Raw genomic sequence first — 24,557 nt, forward strand, 5'->3', positions numbered from 1 at the left:
TACGGTTCTAGTAGTGTCTGCCAGATCACTTTGAATTTGTTTAATCCATTCTGGGAGGGAAGGAAGAGGCGATTGCTCGGGGTCTCCAGTAGTTGACGTAGGGTCAGTGTCGGGTGAGCTATCTCCACTCGGTTGGGCACGACGCTTGCGGAAGGCGACCCAGTCGGTGATTGCGACCGATCGGTTGGAAACCTTGGCGCCGAAGTCCGCTATCTCAGTGAAGAGGATGCAGTGATCACTGCCGAGTGTCTCTCCAAGGTTAGACCACCTGTGGTTGCTGAGGCCATGGGTTAGAGTGAGGTCCGGACATGTATCCCGTGTAACGCTGTTACCCATGCAAGTGGGCTGGCCAGGTTCTGTAAGAACCGTAAGATGGCACCTGGCTATTGTCAGGGCTAGCTTTCGTCCCTTGGGAGTTTCTGTCATGTAGCCCCAAGTAGGGTGTGCCGCGTTGAAGTCGCCCACTATAAGTACGGGGCTGTTGGTCCGTTTTGCTAAAGAGAGGGTGCTGTCGAAGAGGTGGTCAAATGTGTCTCGTCTGGCCTGGGGCGTACTGTAAATGTTGAGGACGTATACACTTGTTTGCTTGGAGGTATTCGGGATGATTTCTAGTAATACGTGCGGGATGTGATGGGGACTGCTTGGAGAGTGATCAATGACTGCAATCCTCTTGTCTACAAATGTCGTCACTAGAGGTGCCTGGTCGTCATTTCTGGAGTTGGAGTACGGAGACTAGCCTGGTAGGGTGGGATCGCATCTGACTTCTTGAAGAGCAATTACGTCCGGCGAATTTGAGTGCGTGGCTATATATTGCAAAAGTGCCCCTTTCTTGCGGCGGTAGCCTCTACAATTCCATTGCCAAATGCGCAGGGGTTCGGGCGTATGACGGGTGTGTGGCTTTGGTGGTCTCGACTTGCTAGCCGTGTTGAGGGGGTGGCTGGGCGTAGTTTAGAGCATTGCCGGGGCGATCCGTCGTGGGTGTGAGGCAGGGGTGGACGCGGCGTAAGTCTAGGTGATCTCTGTCTCCTCCATGCGTGTCTACGGACAGAGTAAGTGGGAGAATCGGCTGGGGTTGAGCTTGTTTGAGCACCTCGCGGATGGCATCAGTTACGAGGGTTCGGAGTTCGTTCTGAAGGGACTCGTGATGCGTCCGCAGCTGGCTCCGGATTTCATCAATGGTGGCGGTGTAGTGCTGTAAGGCTCGTGTGTGTTGTTGACGGAGCTCGTCGACGTCTGCCTGCAGTTTTTGTATGGTGGCCATGAATTGGGCTTGGAGATCGGTTCGCATCGCCTGGAGCGCATCGGGTATTGGGGGTGCGTGTGTGAATGTGGGGCACGGTGTTGTGATGGGGTGGGACGAGGAGGTGTTGTTAGAAGGGAGGGGAGGAAACTGCTCTGTCCAGCTCACCTTGAGGTTGGTGCTCTGCGGCCGGAAGTTAGGTGGAGCTTGGTTTCCGCGGCTGTCGCTGGCCTCCCGGCTGCACCCTGGTACCCTGGATTGGCCGTGGCTCGCTGACCGGCCTCGGTCCCCGCGTCTCCGGTCGTGGCTGTTGCTGCGGCCGCACGAACGGGACTCCGTGGACGGTAGCTCCGAATCGGCAAGCGGATGCTCGGTGGTTGCACAGGACTGCAGGGATCCCTGGGTTTGATGGGCAACAGTTTCACCGGTACAGTCAGTGGTGTTACACTGTTGGGTAGTGGCGGGAGGGAAAAATGGTGGCGAGCGGTTTGTCGATGCCAAGGATCGAAGAACATGCGTCTTGTTGTATGGGCGTCGTTGGCGGACCGGGCAGCGGGGATCCGTGGCCGGGTGGTCTGCATGGCAGTTGGCGTAGCGGGGAACGCACACGTGATCTGGAACTGGGTTCACCGTCCCACAAGCGCTGCACCTGTGCGTGTCCGGACTCGGGCAGACGTCAGCTCGGTGGCCGAGCTTAAGGCATATCCGGCATACTTGGTGGCGAGGTTGAAATACGCGGCAACGGTATTCTCCCCCGTAATAGTTGACGTAATGAGGCACACGAAGACCCGCGAAGGTGAGAGGGCGGTGGTGGATTTTCCCATCATCCTGGCGTGGATGATTTCAGCGTTTGGTGACCGCAGATGCTCTACAAGTTCGTCGGTGGTGGTGTTGGCCGCAATTCCCGTGATTATACCTTTGCTTGAGTTGTCTGCGACAGCAATGTAAGCGGTGACTTCATACTGCTTGCTCTCCATGTTAAGGGTGGTGATTTGCTGGATTTTCTTAGCGATGTCAAGGTCCGGGGTACTCACTACGACCAGGTTTTGGTCCCTTCGGATGCGAAAAGTGATGCGGTCTTGTGCTGCGTCGGATATCTGCGCTGCGGCACTTATTGCGTTGGTGACACACTGAATGAGCCACTGGGCAAGGATGAGGCCAGTACGGGGCCGAATGACCACTTTGTAATCCTCAAGCGGGAGAGGTGGCAGTCGCGGTTGGTGGGGTAGGCGCTTGTCCGTTCGGGAATGATGCTGCGGAGTGGTGCAATTCGGTAAGGATCCGTGTTGCTGGTGGGAGGGTTGACCAACAAGATGGGACTGCTGTTGTCGGAGGCGCCTCTGGCTGTTACGGCTTACGACTTCGGTCCACGTGGGAGCTATACGTGCCGGCCGATCTTCAATACCAGCGGGGTCATCGGATAAAATATGAGGATCAGAATTTCCGTGCTCAGTTTCCATTTCCGCAGGGCGCTGGGCGTCGGAGGAGATCCCGCCGAGCGCGCGGACGGGAAGGCCGCGCGGGGGAGCCTGCTCGACCGGTTGGGTCACTGACCCTGACGGAGGGGACGGAGTGGGCACCGCCGTCGCCGCGCCCGGTGGGGTTGTTGCGAGATTGCCCCTTCTACGGCCTCACCGCTAACTTCTACCGGGGCGTTTGTTAACAACACTACCGAATATACAGAAAAACGGCATCTTCGTACGCACTTCAGCTGCTGAAATGCTGCTACACGCGTTATCTCTGATTCGTGTTCGGAACAACGTTAGTCGCGCGCAGCCGCAGAGGACAAGCTAAGTCTTCCACAGTTTACCGACTGAAAATGTACAAGCAATAAAATGGCAGCGCCCATGAACCGTCGCAGTGTAAACAAGTGTCACGTGATTCGAACTGACCAATGATCATGGCGGCGGCACGGAACAATAGGAGAAAAGAGTGCCGATACTCTGTAACCTTATCTAGTGACACTAGATGCACCCTCCTATGAGACACAATTTGTTGACTGTACCTGAAGCCCTATCTGGCTGTCAGCTTTTTGTCTATCCAGTACACATGTTTTCTACGCATTCTTCTTCGTTATGGATCATTACACACTGTCTCCAGTTCTCAGCTCCAGGAAAGAATGGCGGTGCGCTGTCAGACGTGTTGGCTCACGGAACAAAAAAAAGGGAAATACGGGAGAAATACACGTCAGCTTCATGTTGATTGATTGATTGTAGGGTTTAACGCACCGACGCAGCGCAGGCGTTGAGGCGGGCCGTAGTGCAGGGCTCCGGATTAAGTTTGACCACCTGGTGATCTTTAACCTGGGACGAAATCTCTTACACACGGGCGTTTTTGCTTTTAGCCTCCACCAGAAAAGCGGCCGCCGCGGCCGGGAATCGAACCCGCGACCTTGTGCTCAGCAGCAGAACGCCTTAGCCACTGAGCCACCGAGGCGGGTATGCCCTGTTTCTGTTCAATCTGGTAATTACTTGGCATGCTTTGCAGTGAAAGGGCCTTTTAAACGAAATATGTTCTGAGGGTAATTAGCTGCTGCCGTTATGTCAGCCGTATGCTATTTTTGGTGTGGAGCTTTCTTGCACCGCTTTGGTGTTCTGCACACTGCACTACTTAGTCAAAAATGTCTTTTGTGGGGCAACTTCCTTGAGCCTCACAAAATCTGGCAATAATAAACAAGGAATAAATTTTGGGGCCCCCTCGAAGTTTGTACAGATTTTAGCTCACACTATTTTGATCCAAAAAAACATGGAAGTGGGGGAGTGCTAGAAAAGACAAATACATTTACCGATGGGGATTAGCACAAACTTAACATCTGTCACATGCTGAACATTGCACACCTTGAAAGCATGAACCAAACACGACAACCCAACTGTTGCAAGAAAAAGCCACAGCCTCACGGTCGTTTATACATGAAGAACTTTAAATCCCGTAAGACCTTTTCTCGTAAACGCAACATCACAAATCATGCATACCATATCAGTTCAAATGAAATAACTCGAACAGACTGCTATAAGAATCTAGGCGTTCACTTGACATCGTCATTATCATGGGTCACTCACATTGAAACAATATGCGCACACGCCTCACGCACACTTGGCTTTTTGCGCCGCAATCTCAGATCTGCATCGCCAGCTATTAAAAAACTTGCATATCAGACATACGTTCGGCCTAAATTGGAATACGCTTCATCTATCTGGCACCCCTCCCAAGCATATCTCACCTACGAACTAGAATCCATACAGAATCGCGCTGCTCGCTTCATCATGTCAAACTACTCGCGTAAATCTAGCATCACTGAACTCAAACGCACACTTGACCTTCCATGTCTATAATCACGTCGAATCATCTCGCATCTCTGCTTGCTTCACTCGTTCTACTATCACCCACAAGCCAGGCACCCTCGACTTCAACCCCCGCCCAGAATCTCGCCGCGCCTCAACCATAGCAAACCAATCGCACACATTGATTGATTGATTGTGGTGTTTAACGCGCCGACGCAACGTAGGCGATGAGGCGCGCCGTAGTGGAGGGCTCCGGATTAATTTTGACCACCTGGGGATCTTTAACGTGCGCCGAAATCTCGAACACACGGGCGTTTTTGCTTTTCGCCTCCATCAGAAAAGCGGCCGCCGCGGCCGGGAATCGAACCCGCGACCTCGTGCTCAGCAGCGCAACGCCTTAGCCACTGAGCCACCGCGGCGGGTCCAATCGCACACATTCAGTGCCGCACCTCATCGATGAAAGACTCTTTTTTCCCTCATGCAATAACCCCGTAGAATACCCTGCCAGACAGAATTGTTTCGTCCGCTGACCGCACTACTTTTCGCGAGAAACTAACAATACATTTGACCTAAATGGTTTTTGTTAAAATGACTTGTTAGTTGAACCATGTTAGTAACAAACTTTTAGTGACCCATGCATTCTGATGCTTATTACTTATGTATATGCTCTTTTATTTCTAGCCTACGATTTTGAATATTTTTCTACTTGCTTGTTTCCTTTCTGAGCGATGTTTTTCTTCCCTTTCTTCGTCTTTTCTTCCTTTTTTCGGCCATTTCTGTGATGAACAATCCCTCATATATTGTTTGCCCCCGCCTTATGTAATGCCTCCGGGCCCTTGAGGCTTCAGTAAATGAAATGAAATGAAATAAAAAAAATTATATAAGCAGCTGTAACCATTGAACGAAGTTTAGTTCTTTTAAGATAGCATAGCAATTTCTCGTTGTATAAGCACAGTATAATCGCATAGACTTGAACATTTCATACATTGACGAAGCATTCAACGAGGCTGTTTGTGCGCCAAAAAATAGCCAACAAGCAACGCGGTTCCCGCATATATGTCGTGACACTTTAGCAATTCTCCCAGCATCAATTTAGCTTAAATAGAGGCCTCACAGTGCTCACTGCAGACAGATGGTGTTCTGAAGCAACACTACGAAAGGGCGAGCAAGGGGCGTTTGCACAGAAACGCGAGCACGCCAATATCCGCAGGTTCGCTTGCAACTCTGGTCCGGCGGCCGTCCGGCGCGGCAATAAGAAGAGGCATACGTCAAACAGAACTGCACTGGATTCAAGCCTCAGTTATGCCATTCGTGGTGCACGCTCTAGGCTAGCTTCTGCAGCTCCTCACTGTGATTGTGGGCTCCAAGGGCGGTGCTGGGTGCGTCGGAGCGCAAGTGTATGGAGGCAGACAGGAAATACATTGATGTCCACAAAATTGAATGTCATATGTGAAACAATCGCTTTCATGTTTGGCGGTGTGAGGGCTTATTCAAGGCCGCCATGTGCGGACCTCGACATGGAAGTGTTACCGGGTCCACAGGTTAATATATACGCGCAATCACAAGCCCAGTTAAAACGTACTGCGTACAAAGGTTATAAATTATGGCGCTAAATGTCGGGGAGGTGTTTGTAAAACCATATATTAAACGCGTTCATCATGAACAGCTTGTTTTTTTTGTCCCTCACCCAGGCTACTACAGAGACAGAAGGAAGTCGTACGCCGGCCTCTACGTGCTGCTGGGAGTGGCATGCTTCGCTGCGAGATTTGTTTGGACTATAGAGTGCTTCCTGCAGAGGCGAGCACCGAAAATACGTCGGCAAGAGCTGACACGAACATCGGGACTTCGGTGCTTAGTCTGTCCTTTCAGTTGAAAAAAATGGTGAGGCTAAACACCTGTAAACCAAGTTATCACTAGCGAGAGTTCTGTTTGGCTTGGTTTTGCAAAGACTGTGCACACAATGTTTCATGAAAGTTAGGCCACCTGCCCCACTTGCTCCGCGTCGGCAGAGCGCCATCCATGGCGAGACTGAGTGACCAAGCGCCAGCGGAGTAGTCATCGTACTGTCGCCTCGTCACGTGTTAGCGCTGAATTGACGCGCTGAGCGAGCGCAGCCGCGACGGCTCTGGACAGAAAATCATGTGGCTTGTCGTCACACCCGGCACACTTGTGTTCCCGCGGCTCAAGGTGATGCTGACGCAATGAATGACCTTGCGAGACATGGCGTAGAACTTTTGTTCTAGAAATGACGTTTTAGCGCACAGAATCTACACATGGGCTATGTAGCTCATCGCAGTGGAGGACTCTATATTACGTTGGGCATCCGGGAATCTTTAAACGACCTTAAAAATCGGCATACGAGGGTTTTAATTTGGCGCTTCCGTCAGAAGAATTGTGAGCATAATACTGTAATTTTTGGCAAGCCATGCAACAAATAAGCACACTGATTCCTGCATAAAAGGTGGCTGGCACAAAGTGCAACAATGTATTGCTACCTATTTGTTGCCAGGTTGTTTTGAATTGCACACATCAAAAATACCTTACTTCATTTATCATCTTGTATGCTCGTTTGGTAACGAAGAATCGTTAAAATAGCTTTTTCGCAGCAGTTGGAACCGGAGGCAGTAGACTATATTGCTTCTTGAAACACCACTTGGCCGTGGGGCCCAGGCTGGGATACTTGTTTTACTTATCCGAGACGAAGTACTGTTGCATTTCTGGCAGCTCCTCGTAGCGTTTTATGTAGGCCACCAGGACCGGGAAACAGTGGAACGCTCCGGCATTCAGCTCGGTGCTCCAATCAAGTTCCTCGTAGAGCAGGAAGTCGAAGTATGTGATCTGGTAACCCAGGACCAAGTCTTTACCTTGCAGGCGTTTGTTCCAAGGTCGCAGCAGGTTTCCTACTTTTTCCTTGTACTTTCGCCTATAGCATCCGGCAGATCAGCAGGCGAGCGGACAGTTATGACCACGTTGAAGGTCAGATCACAAGGCTGCCGGGTTCGCGTGTCTCCTGTTCATTCCTGCTCATTCCTGCACGAACCCACTCACCAAGGTCACGAAAAACAATTGCCCACATTTTTTCGCCCATGTCAGTGCTAGCTGCATGTTCTGGAACTGCCACTCACCACCGACTGCGGCACAAACATTGAAAATGCTTCACAGCACAGAGTAACAGGCTGTAAGAGGCCGAGTAAGAGGCCGAGCATGGCCGAAGGAACCACCAGACAAATGTGGTGGTCACCGAGTGCCTGTGGTTCGTGTTCGGTGGGTCACCTGTTTGCCCTTTTGGACACTAGTTTTAGCGCACCGTCCCTAAACCAAACCCATCCCAAAACACGCTGTCTCAATTGGCCCCTACACCAGCCTAACAATTCCAGCAATAATGACAGCCTTATATTTAGAAAATTGTTTCTCAAAGCTGGTCATTGTTTGGGATAGGATGAAGGGGCAGAATTTCGGACCCTTAGATATGAGAGTAAAGCTTGTGATTATCCGAAACCTACTTAGACAAATGCAACGTACAGGGTTTTGGAAAATTAGGCATTATATTGGAAGATTTTGTGTCTCACTAGAATAATTGCCTGCAATAATCTACCTGGGAGATACCTGCATCATGTGCGAATTACGGTCAGCAACATTACTATATCTGATCAGGCTTCTTATTCTTTTTGTATAAAAATAAATTTTTAACTTTCATTTAACCTAGAACACCTTAATTTAGAAACATTTGGCTAGCTGAGGTCCAACTCGACGCATTGTATTTCACTTATAGTTCAAGTCTCGGTACATTTAAACGGTTAATTTTCTATGAATTCAGCAGCTCCCATTGCTCTTTTCGCATTTGAAATCTGCGTGTCTGTTAGTTCCTCGGTAGATTCGTCCGCCAGTGCAGAGTGGTCTGCCGTGCATACCTGGCAGCGAGGTCGTGCTTGCGAGCCAGGTAGCCGATAACAGCCAGACTCTAACCATCTTGACATAACCATTAATGTAGGACTCAAGGTTTGGAAACATGAACCCCAGAAAAGCCTTTCGCTTGAGCCAGTCCTCACGGTCGTTGTCACGTGGCGGGCCGTACATGTAACGCTTGTCCTCGAAATTGACATCGTTGAGGATGAGGAGGTTGCGTCAGACTACGTGCGCCCCAATATGCCAGAATCGGTGTCATGTCAGTTGTTCTCTGCGGCCAGATACGGAGAGCATTTTCTAGCCAACGCAGTTGTCGGGAATATATCCGCGGCTTAACGCAGGGCCACAATAACCAAAACACTGCGTTCCAGTTATTTAACCTGGTAAAACGATTAAAGATTAAATCTGGGGCCTCAATTCGGAATACTCGTTTAGTGAAAGTTACCGTGAAGACAAAATACAATCTATATGTTTCTCTATGCTGCGCTTTCTTTTTGGCTAAAACCACCTTAGGGCCTGCAATTCAGTTGAGCGGGTAACCGAGTGCTAGTTCTTTTAAATGAAACGAAATGGTACTTTGTACTAATGGCCCTGTAGCGTGCTCCTAATGTGCCACGCTGGAACACGACGACGATGATTCGTTAGGAAGTTAGGTTGGCAGATGAGACCAAGAAGTTTGCGGGGATAAATTGGTTGCAGTTAGCACAGCACCGCGGTAATTGGACATCTGTGGGAGAGGCCTTTCTCCGGCAGTGGGCGTAGACAGCCTGATGATGATTATGATGATGATTACAGCTTTTTTAGACATCCACTTCCGCAGGGCGGGATGACGATCAATTTTCTTATAATTTGATACATCGCAAATAATTTACCACTTGCTTGTTTTGTGGTGCAGATGATTGCAAATAACGAGTTTAGTTCAACAAGACATCGTGTAGTAACTTTATTCGTTATCTTGAGCACTAGCTTTGGTTACGACGATTCGTTAAAATAGCCCATTTCCAGCAGCTGGAACAGGAGGCAGTGGGCTCTACTGCTTCTTGAAACCCCACTTGGCAGTGGGACCCAGGATGGGATACTTGTTGTACTTGTCTGACGCGAAGTACTGTTGTATGTTGGGAAGCTGCTCAAATCGTTTCATGTAGGCCATCAGGACAGGGAAACCTTGGAAGGCATTGGAGTTCAGCTCGTAGTTCCAGTCGAGACCCTCGTAAAGCAGGAAGTCGACGTATGTGATCCGTTCACCGAGGACCCAGAGTTTGCCCTGAAGATGCTCGTCCCAGGGTCGCAGCAGGTTCTCCATGTTTTCCTCGTACTTGCGCTTAGCTTCGCCCAGATCAGCAGGCGAGTAGACGGCCATGGCCATGTTCATCGCCAGGTCACGAGCCTGCTGCTCGAGCATGTCGAGCTCCCGTGTCTCCTGCTCATTCCTGCGCGAAATCACACACTGAGGTTACAAAAAATAGTTACCCAGATCTATTCACTCAAGTTAGTGCCAGCTGAAAGTGCTGGTAATGTGGCTCGCCGCTGACTGAAGCTCATGCATTGAAAGTGTTTTATGGCGGGGGGTAAGTCAGGTGAGGCGGAGTTGGGAAATATGCTTCCTGCATCCTAAATGTCCACGTCAGACACGAATAACTTACCTGCAATTGCCGCCCGTGGTTGGAAACTCTACCATCATTGAAATAGATTGCACTGCTTCAAGGTTCCTTCTCGCTCGCCGGCAAGTAACGCGAGACAACTGGCCCACTTTCAAGGCAGCTGTTCCAGGCATGCTGGTGATCAAGTTTTGTCGAAACCATAATGATAAAGCTTCTCGCATCGTGTCCTTGAGCGCGACCCGTACAGAATGTGCAATAAGCTATGCGACGTTGCTTCACAAACATATTGCCGTGCCATGCTAACACACAAAAAATAAATTGTTAAGAAGTGCCTTGACGTCACTTTTTGTGAAGCCGCTGTTCCCTCTTGGGGGTCCCTGAAGCCTGTTGCCATCTCGGGACATTCCGTGTCCCTGTGGGTTCAAGCCACGCACTTCCTGCGCGCAGGGAGTGCCACCTACTGGTTCGCTTGGAACACTGGTTCTACTCTTTTGAGGAACTGCTAAAATCACTCCGCTGTTCGGCCTCAATAGCCTAGGGGTAGTATCTCGGTTTTTTTAGAGAACGACCTGGTTTCGACCCCCAACAATGCTTTTTTTTTTTGAAGAACATTGATGTTTTTAGTTTAGAGGTTATACAAGTTGTTTTTTTTAAATAGGGGTGGCTTGGTAGGTTTAATGTCAGTTTAGGAGCGGGGTGCGCAAATGGACACGTTAAATTAGCCTTCTGCATCGAACCGGAAGTGGCGGGCATGCACCTATCTTGGAAAGGAATATTGATGCCATATGTTATGTTCTCCCTCCCATCGCTTCTTACAGTGGGTGGGAGCTCATCGCCGCCACACTACGCGGATGGAACCACCGGATGGATTTAGTAAACACTGTGTGCTTATGCCTGGTGTTTGGTGGATCAGCTGTTCGTCGTCGCTGAGACCAGTGCCGGTGCACCGGCATGAAACCGTACTCTGCAAATTTGTCTGCTTGATGCAGATATCGATGTATATTTTAAAAAATACCTAGGGGAGTTTTTTGTAATTAAATGGCATATAGAACAGCCTAATGAGCAGTCCTGTGCCCATTACATGAAAAGTTACATAGCAATACTGTTTGTAACTTTAGATATGAGAGTGGAGGCTTTAGATAAGAGAGTAGAGCTAGTGACGAGCTGTAACCTGCTGAGACGAATGAAATTTAGTATTGGAGAACAGTTGGCGCAATATAGGAAACTTTCTACATCTCACTAGAAAAATTACCTGCATTTTCTGCTTGGAAGTCGTTTGTATAATGTCCACACTTCTGTAGGTGAGTAACTTTGCTGTCCTGATCTGGCTTTGTGCGCTTCGCACAAAAAGATATCCAGCTTTCCTTTCATACAGAACCCTTACTAATATTTCAATATCTCAGGCCTAACTTGCCCCATTGTATTGCACCAATGGTTTAGGTCCCTGTACTTTTAATCAGTCGTTTTGCCTTGAACTCCATAGCTGCCATTGTAAGGTTGTTCGCCAGGAGATTCCTTCACCAGTGAAGATTGGTCTGCCATGCATACCTGGCAGCGAGGTCGTGCTTGCGCGCCAGGTAGCGGATTATAGCAAGGCTCTGCACCATCTTGATGTCTCCATGAATGTAGTAAGGGAGGTTCGGGAACGTGAAGCCCAGGGTAGTCTTCTCTTTGAGCCAGTCCTCGCGGTTGTAGTCGGGGGGTGGACCGAACTTGTAGCGCTTGTCCTCGAACTTGACGTCCTTGTAGACAAGCAGATTGCGGATGGGCTGGGTCAGGCCACGTGCGTCCCAATAGGCCAGAATCGGTGCCATGTCGGTTGTTCTCTGCGAACAGATGCGTGGAGCATTTCGTGATCACTACATTAGTCTTGTTTATATCTACGCAAGAATTAAATTACATCTACGTGAGCATCGACCAGCCTGGTTGATTCAGCAGCATCCATTTTCATGAAGCATCAACCCACCTACCGCGCGGTAAAGAGGCCATCTATAGGGTGACTTCGTGCTAACAAAAGCCGTAAGAAAATAATGGTTTCTTTTAGTCGCGAGCATCACAAGACATCAGTGTCACTGTTTGTCAGTCACAGCCTGCATGTCCACTTCAGAAGTTTGGGGTGAACAAATCCAGGCCCTTCTGCTTTTGAGGTGGGAGTAATTTCAAACCGGCAACAGTTCACGCTGTATGAAGTTGTAGCCAAGTTTGGTGGCAGTTTCGAAGGCTTAGGAGGCGGAATAAAAATTCATAGCGGCTTATACATTTCGACGCAACTTAAAAAGTATCATAATAAATGCATGCCGTTGCTGCTACAGACCCCTACCTCCCTATATACCACATACCCACAAGAGGCATTGATCAAAAATTGCAAAGCCACTTCCTTATTAGTATACCTCGAGTGTATCTACCATATGCCAACACCTGCATGCACATCGCTCATACTAGGCTCGATTTTTCGTCATGCGTTTTTAAGCGACAACTCAGGGATGTCTTAAATGAAACACTGTCAATAAATAATTGCAATCGCGTACCCGTACAGTCGTCAATGATGATGTTGAAAATATATCCTTTATTTTATTATAAAATTGGGGATCAATTCCCTATTCCGGGTATCCGTTGCATTTTGTTGCCGCTCTTGCCCTTGCGGGTAACTTGCGGGTTACGCTGGACAGCATTTTTTCTCACCCCTCAGTCGTGGAGTCTTTGATATTGGTTACTTCCGTGTTTCTTTGGCAAGTCTATACCATATGTTATGGTGCAGGGACCTAAACGCCTCCATGCGCGTGTACGCATTGAGGCTTATAGCTGTCCGGGAAGATTGCGCGCAGTCTTTTGGGGCTTGAGTGCGTGTTTGTCTGCAACGTTCTCGATGTTTCTTGCTCCTTATCCAGCTTCTTACAACGTTGTGCATACTCCTGCCTACCTAGCCTATAGTACTGTAAAATGCCTGAATAAGTGTTCAGCAGGTTCGACTAGCTGCTCGTTCGTGTGTTGAGGTTCCCGGGTGGGAGTTCTCGGGTTCTGGCGTGTGCGCCTTTGTTCACTTGCACAGACTGATTCACTTGCACAGAATGATACAAGGGTTTGCTTTGTGCCATTAAAAAATCCTGGCTGCTGCCTGCCCTATTCTACCCCTGGTGTAGGCCATGCAGGCTTTCTGTGAGCTCGTTATATTTGTGTCGTTTTTCACGATCATTTCGGGTGCGATGGCTACCTTTTTTGTTGGGTTGGGTCTTTGCACCTGATCGATGCGCTATTTCTGAGGTTCCTATTCGAATAAGCGACTGCTATTAACATGATGCCCCAACTGGCCTCGCGATGTCTCTGTATAGGATGCCTTAACAATAAAGCCAGAGGTGCCAGCTTATGCAACAGATAGGCGGCCTACCATCAGGGGGCAATAATCGAGGTGATGCGCATGCGCAGTAGCAGCCCAGAGCAAAAGTTCAGCCCCTGTGAACGCCGATCAGCCGCAGAAGATGCGCCGGTGTTTATCGTAAGCTGCCGCTCTGCGCATGCGCTGGCACCCAATTATTTTGTTGCCACTTTTGACGGCTGTTTGTGAATATACAGCTCATTTCAGATAAGCAGAGCTCAACCTAGCCTTTTCTAGAGTGTCGCGAGCACTTCATTTCCACTTTATTCAGCGCACGCATGAAACAGTTCACAATGGCGGCGACCAAGTTTTTTATTGTAAAGGGGTATAGCTGCCGCTGTATCACATCACCTTTGAGCTACCGTCGGTAAACATTTTTGGGTATCTTTATTTTTACTACACAGCATTGAGTGTGGCGCGTGTTTTCAGTTACACGAAGGTCTAATTCACCTTGTACACCTCGCCTCAATTCTAGCTACGCCATAGATGATGATGATCGTTGGATGTTTATGGCGCAAGGCCAACTGGGGCAAAGAGCGCCAAAACAATAGTCGATGATAGGGGTGGAACCTTAAACACTAAGTAAAATCAGCAAAAACAAAAGTAAAATCACAACACGACAATGAGCATGGCTGGTGTATAGGGCCAGATTTCATGATGCGTGATAGGAAATGAGGTTTAAAAACTTGACGTCGGACAAATACTCAAACACACGTTTCACGGAAACAATGGCATCATCACCTAGGAAAAACGATGGATGTAGGGGAATATGTTGTCTGTAGAGTTCTCTGAAGTGTTTGTGTCGTGTTGTGTGAAGTGCCTTGCATGTGATTAGTATGTGCACTACGGATAGGGCCTCTCCGCACCTGCTGCACTGGGGTCTAGAAGATCCCGTCAGCAGATACGAGTGCGTCGCATGGGTGTGCCCTATCCGCAGCCTACCCAAGGCGACTTCAGTGTGTCTGTTGTGTGAGTCAGATGTGTACCGTCCCAAGTGTAGCTTTATTACATGTAGTTTGTTGTCTGTCTGTTCGTCCCAGTGTGTTTGCCATGTTCTGCGCAGGTGTTGTCTTATGTGTGGCTTGAGGTCTGTGTAGGGTACCGTTGTAATGTCCACAGTGTTCCTGAGTGCAGCAGCACCGGCCCTCTCATCTGCCAACTCGTTCCCAGCGATCCCTGCATGTCCTGGGACCCAGCAGAGGACCAGCTCATGCTTTTGTGCATACACGGACATGATAGTGCTGAATACAAGATTGACTATGTGGTTTTTGGGGGGCTTGTGCGATGACAGTGCGCGAACAACACTCAAAGAATCTGTATAGATGATGGAATTGGGAATTTGAGTTTCAAGAATGTGTCGTCCAATCAGTAAAATCCCATACGCTTCTGCTGAAAAAATTGATGTGTGCACGCTCATGGTTCTGGCTGCATTGAAATTAGGACCATGAGCAGCGCACGACACCATACTGGAGGATTTAGAAGCGTCACTATAAAATTCTGCACATGTGTATTTAAACTGCAAAGACAGAAAGTGCTGCAGTATTGCAGCTCGTGGTACACGATTTTTGTCAAGTCTCATAAAAGAAAGGTCGCACGACACCGGGCGAACTTGCCAAGGCGGTAAACTGTTAGAGAAGGATGACCTGTACACATCTAAAAACGAAGCACTTAGATCCGAGGCTCGCTCTCTCACTCTAAGTGAAAAGGGCAGAGGAACGGATGGGCGATTTGCAAAGAGCAGAGATGTTGATGTATCGTTAAAGACAGGATAAAAAGGATGATTATTCAGCGATGAAATTTTAAAAGCATATAGCAAGTCCATGTACGTTCGTTGGTTCTCAAGGCTCCACTTATCACACTCGACATACAGACTCTCGACAGGGCTAGTGCGTAAAGCACCCGAGGCGAGACGAAGCCCCAAGTGTAGCACTGGGTCAAGCATTCGCAACGCTGTTTTAGTCGCCGACCCATATACCACACTGCCATAGTCTAAACGAGACCCAACCAATGCAGTATACAAGCGAAGCAGGAGTTCTTTGTCGGAACCGTAGGATTGGTGGGCGAGAACCTTAAGTATATTCATTGTTTTGAGACATTTATTTTTAAGTTCCTTGATGTGGGGAATGAATGTGAGTTTGTGATCAAACACCACACCCAAGAACTTGTGCTCCTTGTTCACAGGAAGCGACACGCCATTAAGAGTAATGTCTGGGTCCGGATGGACCCCACGCTTCCTGGTGAACACAACGCAGGAGCTTTTTGCAGGATTCAATTTAAACCCATTGTTGTCTGCCCAGCCGGCAAGTTTCTTGACACCAAGCTGGACTTGACGTTCGCAGATTGACATATTACAAGATTTATAGGATATCTGGACGTCATCTACATACATGGAATAAGAGATTGTGGGTGGCAGTGCCTTACCAAGAGAGTTCATTTTTACTATGAAGAGAGTGCAGCTCAACACGCCACCCTGTGGCACGCCATTTTCTTGCACGTGAACCCTTGAGAGTGCACCACCGACTCTCACTCGAAACGTTCTTTCTGACAGGTAACTGACAAGAGTGTTTAACATGTTACCCGAGACACCGAATGACTTCAGGTCACTGAGGATCCCGTAGCGCCAAGCGGTGTCGTAGGCCTTCTCGAGGTCGAAAAAGACAGTTAAACAGTACTGCTTATGCGCGAAGGCATCCTTGATGTACGAATCAAGAGCAACCAGTTGATCGTTCGTCGATCGCCCCACCCTAAAGCCTGCCTGGCAGCCCTCGAGAAGACCGTTGTACTCGAGGAAGTACACGAGCCTGCGATTTACCATCTTCTCGAAGAGCTTGCACAGGCAGCTCGTCAGGGCTATAGGACGGTAGCTTGAGGGGGACGACGGGTCCTTTCCCTCTTTCAGAAAAGCAACAACTATAGCCTTCTTCCAAGAGTTTGGAATGTGCCCCGAAAGCCATATCTTGTTATACAGGTGTAAGAGTGTTAGAAGAGTGTCTGCGTGCAGGTGTTGTATCATTGTGTATGTGATGTTGTCTGGGCCTGGAGCTGAGGGTTTACACGTGCTCAAAGCAGCCCTCAGCTCATGCAGTGAAAACTCTGAGTTATAAGAAGATGTTGACCTATTGTTATCTAGTATAGGTTTCTTTTCGGCCGTTTGTTTGTGTTTCATGAAAGTTTTTGTGTAGTGTGCTGAACTGGACACGTGTTGGAAGTGTTGTGCGAGGGTGTCAGCCTGGTCTTCGAGTGTGTCCCCTGTAGTGCTGACCAGAGGCAGGCTGTGTGTTTGTTGTCCCTTGAGTTTGCGTATTCGTGTCCATACTTTCCTTGTGTCTGTGTAGGAGTTTATTGATGTTATGAATGTACGCCAACTCTCTCGTTTTGCCTCACGGCGCACACGTTTTCCTAACGCCTTGGCCCGTTTGAACAAGAGGAGGTTTCCCGACGTGGGGTACCGACGAAGGATACCCCACGCCTTGTTCTGGGCCTCTCGCGCTCGCCTACAGTCCTCATTCCACCACGGCCTCCGCTGGTTGCGCGGGGCACCAGAGGCGTGGGGAATGGACTTTTCGGCGGTGTCGAGGATGTGCGCCGTGAGGAGTTGGGTAGATTCTTCAACGTGTAGGTGTCCTATGGATGTGTGGTGTAGTTTGGATGTCTCTGTAAATGTATTCCAGTTAGCTCGTGTTTCATTGAACCTATTATGGGAAGATGGACTGCATGGGCCTTTACCTATGTATGTAAGTGAGGTGGGGAAGTGGTCACTGCCATATGGGTCAGTTCCCACACCCCACTCGAGAAGAGGAAAGAGAACTGCGGAGCCAATAGCCAAGTCAAGACATGAGTATGTGTTGTGTCCTATGTTATGATATGTAGGCTGTTTATTGTTGAAAAGGCATGCTCCAGAGGATGTAAGAAACCTCTCTATCAGGCGACCCCGGGCATCCGTACGAGAAGAGCCCCAAAGAGAATTGTGAGCATTAAGGTCGCCTGTTAGAATGTACGGTTCGGGCAGCTGGTCAACCAGCGCCTCGACGTCAGAGCTCGAAAGTGTAACATCAGGAGGAATGTATATGGAGCATACCGTTATCAACCTATTAAATATTATTAAGCGTATTGCTACAGCCTCAAGGATAGTGTTTAAAGTGACAGGGTGGCATGCTAAGGATTTCCGGACGATTATGGCCACACCGCCAGAAGAGTGTGTGCAGCCATCCCTGTCCTTTCTGAAGACCATGTAACTATTCAAGAAATTTGTGTGCTTGGAATTCAAATGTGTTTCCTGAACACACATTACACTTGGCTGATTAGCATGCAGTATTTCGTATACATCGTCAAGATTTTTAAGAAGGCCTCTACAGTTCCATTGAATTATGTTTTCTCTTCCCATTATTTAGTGTGAGAGCTACTGGAGTGTGTGTGTTTGTTTATGTGTCGTCTTTCGGGGCTGTGACTCTCGCCTTTTTTGGCTTGTCGGGAGGCTTTGGCGTCGGGACGCGTTCCTTGCGCTGCGTTGCAGGCAGGAACGGCCCGACATCCATCTCGTCGTCGGATGTCCGAGGGGTGCCCGACGGACCGGGCCCCCCGGACTTGGCCCCCCCTCGGGAACCCTTCGTTTGAGCCGCCACCGCTGAGGGCGTCCGGGGCGCCAGAGGTGGCACGGGCGGTGCGGTGGCGGTGGGAGCCAGTGCGGGGCCCGTGGTGTCCATGGCACTCTCCAACGCACTGGTGGACGGGGAGGCAGGGACGGGAGCGGCACCGGTCCCGACGGAAGAGGTTGCCACCACAACCGCTGCTGCCTCAGCAAGCGGCGTGGTGGCGGGTTGGGCTGCCAGAGGCAACCCAGGGGGGGGCGGGCGAGGGACCAGGTCAGACTCGCTGAACTGGGTCCCTGTGGAAACGAGACGCCGCTCCGCCCCCCGGCGAGCCGCGTCGGCGTACCTCCCCAGGGGGAAAGAGGCGAACCTCTTTCGCGCCTCTGGGAAGGTGATGTTTTCCGTGACTTTGATGTTGATGATTTTCTTTTCTAGTTGAAATTTTTCGCACTTGCGGGAGTATGCCGCATGCGGCCCCCCGCAGTTTACACAAGTGAGAGTTTCGGCTGAGCAGTTCTCGCTCGGATGATCGTGCGCCGCGCACTTTGCACACGTCGTTCGGCCACGGCAAGAGTTCGTACCATGCCCGAACCGCTGGCACTTAAAACAGCGCCGCGGGTTCGGGATGTACGGACGGATGGAGCAACGGATAAAACCTGCATTTATGTATTGTGGAAGAATTGCGCGGTCGAAAGTCAAGATAATGTGTTTGGTGGGAATCTCCTTGTCGTCTCTGCGGATGGTGATGCGTCTCACGGCAGTGACGCCCTGATCCTTCAAGCCGGCAAGGAGATCCGCATCAGTTTCGTTCAGGAGGTCTGTCTCGGATATCACACCCTGCGAGCTGTTGAGGCTCCGATGGGGTGTGACCCGGATGTCAAGATCAGCCAGTCTAGTCTGAGCTAGAAGCTTTGCAGACTGCTGCTTGTCATTTATTTCAATTAGGAGTTCACCAGACCTTTGTTTTTTGCATTTATACGATTTTCCTACTATGGCTTCAAGATACTTGGCGATCAAGAAGACTGACTGAGATGCAAGAGGGTGGGTTGGATTGAGCGATTCCATCACAAGAAATCGAGAAAATTTATCTGGTTCAGGAAATGTCAAAGATGGCAATGGGGGAAACGATACTTCGGTGCGGCCCCTTTTAGGGGGCCGATCACGGTTGGGGGGGGGGTTTTAGACAATACCATAAAGCATAGTATAAAAGCAGGGAGACGGGGGTACTTTCTCCTTTGACCTTACCCTGGTAGTCAAAGAGGTCCCGGAGCTCCCTGCCTGGTAGACAGGCAGGGAGCCCATCGGCCGGAGCTTGACCAAGGCTCCGACGGCCACCGTTAAAGGTTTCTACCCTTCACCTTAAAAACACATCACCACGGTAGGGCACAGCTTATGTTGGGGGGCTCGGGGTCCGCGGTATCGCCAGTACCGTCACCAAGATTACTCAAGGTGCCCCGTGCGGGGAGCTACGCCATAGAACAGACGTAAAAACGCCGACGTGAAGAAGCATGAAATTTAGTACTTGTTCGGAAACCAGTTCAATGTTCAGAATTTTCGAACCGTAATTTTCTGCTTCATCTCAACTGGAACTGAACAGGAACAAAATATTTTCAAGCGGAACCCGGACGAGACCCAAATTTGCTTTCGTGCTCAATTACCGGTTTTACGTACCTATTTCCGCACCGTTAAGACTCCCTAAACTTTTAATGAACCGCGTATGCCAATTTCGACAAACGAAGGGCTGTGAGAGGTTCTACATCCTTGGCAAGACTATTACACACTCACTTTTCACTATAACTTAAGTGTCGACATTTGAAGTTGTGAATAATTATTTTTTAGGTAACAGGGCATTCGAAAATTTATTTTGTTTCTTCAGTCAGCAGAATAGAGATAAAAACAATCAAATAGAGACAAGGTCTGCACGTCTCTAATAATTAGTTTTTATGCCAAGCCTTTCAAACTCCTTCAGCTACGTATAAATGATGTAGACGTCATCGCTTACAATTTGGGCTTAGCAGTTTGTCAGTTCTTCCAAGTCTTTCGAAGCTAGGGTATAAATATAGATCCACTTGCACTTGCATACAAGTAAACACTTGAACCATGTTATCTTATACCCGTCAGTGTTGGCATTTGCGATAACCGACTGCCCACAAGGAACAACGAACTTTACTTGCAGACAGATAAACTTTTTCCTGCGAAGGCGCCTGTGCAGCCGAAGTTGAGCACAGGAATAACCTTTGAGTGACAAACTTTGTTAAGGTAAGGATAGACTGGCGGTTCTTGTAAGAGTTTAGAACAAGTGACAAGCTTTAATTTGCTCGCGCAACTACAGGTTTGCATATGGGCGCACATCAAGCAGCGTATACGCTTTGGTCGACATTACTTAGTTTTCCGCTTGCGTCGCGGCAGCAAAATCGCCGCTCCCGAGTGGATGATAGGCCGACGCGACAACCGCGGCAGACGGCTCGTCCTTGGACGAGCGACGGAGCTAGGCCGACTGCCTACTACTATTGTTGTCGGCCCTTTGCTTTTGTGCGTTGCGCCGCACAGGGTCACGCGTACAACCCACGCAGCCACAGTTTACGACAGCAGTTTGGGGTATAGATAACGGCGTAGCCGAGGATTGGGCGCGTAGTGCTTTCACCACTTGAAACTGAGGGCCTAAGACTGGGTATCTTTAGAAAGCAACCTTACAAAGCCATGAGAGCAAGAACCAAGGTAGGGTGTAAAAAAAAGAGAAAACTAAACACACTAGCATCCCAACACGAAAAATAGAAATTGCGGAGGGCACCGCTTACTTCAGATGGTGCGAAACAAAGTTGGGCTGCACGGTGTTTGTGAGGTTTGCGATTTTACCACAACCACTCGGTCTAAATTGCTAAGATATGTTAATTGTTGTTTAGGCGACGTGTTCTTTTAAGTTCAGCGGGTGGTCTTTGCCAGCCTAACGTCAGGCTGGCGCAAACACGCTTTCTTAGCCAATGACGTCGTTGCTTTGTAGTCACATGGCGCGTCACTGCCAATGGGGCCTCAGAACGGCACTTAGCAAAGTTCGCCGCCAATGGAAAATTTCCTTGCGACAAACCCCGTTTAGTTGCTCTATGAGTCGGCTATGCTTTCGCATAAAATTTGGTTCTGCCATTGTGAATGCCCAAAAACTCTTGTCTGTGTTTACTTCGCAGAATTTATTTCCGTTTGACTGAGCAAAGCTACGCCATTCTTCAATTGAGGTAGCAATGGAAGTCTTCCTGGCTGTCGGCCCTTCCATCGCTCATTGTAGGAAAACCACAGAAAGTACCACGACAGGGTTCTTTGTGGCCTACAATACGCCACCCGGGCTTTAACGAACTTTATTCTAGCCGTCGAATACAATGAGTGAGATACATAAAGATAAAAAAGCATTTTTGCGACGCTGCTAACAAAATTTGAAGCACTTCGTAACCGGCAACGTGCAATTCAAAAAGCGCCGAGACCATCAAACAAACTTTTTCGCCAGTTGTAGCAAACCCATAGCCTGCCCTCCCCCCCCCCCCCCCTCCAAAAAAAAAAAGAGACAACTTTTCGCCCACTCCAAGGGCTTCCTCTCAGGAAGTAGCAACTTTCTAAGATAGCCGAGTGTCCGAACACACAGCAGTATGGTATCAGAGATGTCAAAAGGTACGCAACGGCAAAAGGGGGCGTGGCAACCGCTATTCGGTTTGAGCGTTCATGTTCCCGGCGCATACCCGCAGGTCTCATTGCAAATGAACGCTAAAGCCCAGTAATCTCCTACCTTTACAACCGTGACAGACGTTCCAAGCGCTTCTCACAATCCGGTGTACGAAAACAGGAAGTCCGCGGCGATCGATCCGGCAGTACGACCAACAACGACGGCTGCAGCTGCTCACACGTCGGGCTGAAATGACACCGCGTGTGCTCAGGCGACGAAGGCCGACCGTCGAAGGTCGTCCCTTCGCTCTGCGGAGAGAGAAGCAGCTATCACGTGGGAACGAGCAGGAAAACCTCGCTGGACGAATGCCGCGCGTGTAGAAATGTTACTGCGTGTAGCCGCTGCGGCAAGTACCGGAAGCTTTCCTCCTTGCAGCGCCGTTGGTGCTCGCTTGCCGCTGCATAAACGGTGCATGCATCAAAGGGAACGAAAACAAAAAGAGCATAAAGAAAAAAAGGCACGCCGGCTATAGAACAGCATTTTCCGGATGCTGCGGCGACAGTTGCCCTGTCAGGAATATTTGCCATGGCAGGAATATTCCACAAAACAGCGGTTGCCATGGCTGGCGACTTTACAACACTATGTGCACTGGAATGCTTCTGCGCCTCGGACGAGAAGCTTTGCTGCTGGATAGACTGGCGCTGTTGTCTGAAGTGTTTTTCTTGCAAGAAGAAGAAGAACACGAAGCTTACCTCTTCGCGGGACACAGGGGAACTATATGAATGCTTTCTAGGCATTAAAAAGGGGCACCGCCGTAATGTATGCAGATAAGTAATGCCATTTCGGCACTGCTTCTTCAACACTACTAAAGACATCAGTCCGGGATGCTAATTTGAACTGTGCCGATCATATAACGCGACTAGGGGAAATGTGCAGCCCGTTAGATGGTGTCACTGTTGTTGCTTTCTAGGCAAATACTTGAGTGTTACGGACTAGGATACACAGGCAGTTTGGGCGGAATATGAAGTCGCCGACAAGGGTCATACGACCAATTAAGTTGTACTTTTAAGCGCTGCTACAATGGCAAACTACTTCAGGAAAGTTCGCGGGAGAGTGGGGGATCGAATCGTCCCGACCACCGGGCTTGTAAGTGCAGAGTCCTTAAGGGGCCCGGCTCGTCGTCGGGCTTGTTCGCGGTCACGCCATCTAGCCATCGCAGTCACTCCGCGTCACGCACCCAAACAGTGGCTTCGAAAAGATATTCGCTTGAAAAGATAAATTTATTATCAAACTGTCCTGATATTTATAATACAACGTAAGAACCAGAAACCATTAAACAAGTGCAGCGCCTTCTTCTTACAAAACTAACAGAGCCCTTGGGCTAGCAGTTACAGACACTTACAGAAACACACAAATAATTTCAGATTGATCACAGACAAACGGTTTAGAGTTGGTTACAACCAAAAAGTTAACATGCCAGGGAAACAAAGGTACGAAAGCATTCGCTACGAGAATGCAGCAATATACAGTACAAGGGTGGTGTTAATACCACAAGGAATAATGTGGTGCAATAATAACCAACTCTAACGACAAAAGAACCATTGTAACAACGAATATACCTAGGACACAGGCCTGGAAAAGTGGCATGAATAATAGCCCTTTTGTTCGACACCTCTAATAACCGAGTGAACCAACGTCGCAGAAACTCTTCCTTACCAAACAGGGCGAACTCATCTTCCAGAAAGGTCACTAGGTGTTGTCTGAAATAGAAAAGCAAGGGTCACTGCATACGTAGCCTGTGATTCTGTGCAGCGATTACGCTACACTACATAATCGGCAATTACTGCGAATAGTTTGCTTAGGGAAGTGCCAGGGCAATGTTCTCTCAGTTGATACCGTGCAAGCCCCCAACTTGGAGCCGCACGGTGTATACGATGCGCCAAAAGCAACGCACCATAGTGCAGCTTGAGAACATATCTGCTGTGGATTGCGGTTGGCCGCAGTTGGGACAGTAGAGTTTTCTGTTACTCACTAGCGAAATAATCGGTCTTTTGTGGGAAGAATTCACCCAGCATTTTGCCACTGGATGTTTTTCGTGGTTCTTGAGCAGCTTGCCTGAAGTTAGGCATAACCAGGAAAAATCCGGGCGGTCTACTCGCCTGCCCGACGTCGCAGTAACTATTTTTTCACACAGCCTGGCAGGTTGTTCACTTGCAATATCAATACCGGCATCAAGTGCACGAATTTCTTTAACTAAACTAATGACGGACTTAAAGAGTCTCGATGTGACAGGTGCACTGGGGCGCAGGTTGCTGGCGATTGTTCGACAAAGAACGCGTCTAGCGGGATCAAGAAAGTAGAGGATCAAAGGTCTGCATTAAGCTTATACGTCACTGAAAACGGAAGAGACGACTTTGAGGCCCAACAACCTGTTCATGAGGTTGATACAAGGGAGACCATCACCCCCAGAACAGCGTGAGAGGCGCAGGGCATCTCTCGCTAAACGTTCGGTGTTCCCACCCTAAACGAAATAAAAAAAAAAATTGGGAGGCAGAATTGGGAGACAACAGAATTGGGAGGCAGCGTAATCCTGGAGCCAAAGAAAAATTTTGCAAAAAAAAAAAAAACGCATTTAATAAGATCAGATTTATCTCAGAAAGAAAAGTTGAAAGACCTAGCCCGGGCGACATTCTTTTGAATGACATCAACTAGCTCGGACCACATGTCTTGTGAAACACCATCTTCGGTGAATTTGACGCCGATAATCCTCACGTCTCCGATTATTGTCTAAGTTGTGATGTGGGTCGAGTGTTGCATTTTCCAGACGGAGGACAGCAGTTTTTGTGAGAGTTAACTCGGCACCTGAAAGGTGGACAGAAGAATCGAAATCGCCTAAAGCAGCGGTGAGAATATCTCGG

General features: G+C 49.0%; 2 protein-coding genes across 3 annotated transcripts in view; one reads left to right on the forward strand and one right to left on the reverse strand.

Moving 5' to 3' along the window:
• Nucleotides 1-6,745, forward strand: part of LOC144144462 (monocarboxylate transporter 12-like) — a 74,971-nt gene extending 68,226 nt beyond the window's left edge. For both annotated transcript variants that reach the window (XM_077675918.1, XM_077675919.1), the window contains exon 8: nt 6,213-6,745. In XM_077675918.1, coding sequence (XP_077532044.1) covers nt 6,213-6,394 — 182 coding nt within the window. In that variant the 3' untranslated portion in view covers nt 6,395-6,745. The remainder of the gene's footprint in view (nt 1-6,212) is intronic.
• Nucleotides 6,746-9,357: 2,612 nt separating this feature from the next.
• LOC144144459 (glutathione S-transferase-like) lies at nt 9,358-22,002 on the reverse strand. Its single transcript, XM_077675914.1, has 3 exons — nt 21,763-22,002; nt 11,577-11,854; nt 9,358-9,857 (listed from the first exon to the last, which is right to left on the reverse strand). Exons 2-3 carry the CDS (start codon nt 11,840-11,842, stop codon nt 9,458-9,460), a joined length of 666 nt encoding a protein of 221 aa, XP_077532040.1. The 5' UTR covers nt 11,843-11,854; nt 21,763-22,002; the 3' UTR covers nt 9,358-9,457.
• Between the last annotated feature and the right edge of the window lie 2,555 nt (nt 22,003-24,557).

This window comes from Haemaphysalis longicornis, unplaced genomic scaffold, assembly GCF_048455015.1.
Source record: "Haemaphysalis longicornis isolate Haplotype H1 unplaced genomic scaffold, Haemaphysalis longicornis Haplotype H1 scaffold_7, whole genome shotgun sequence".
NCBI lineage: Eukaryota > Metazoa > Arthropoda > Arachnida > Ixodida > Ixodidae > Haemaphysalis > Haemaphysalis longicornis.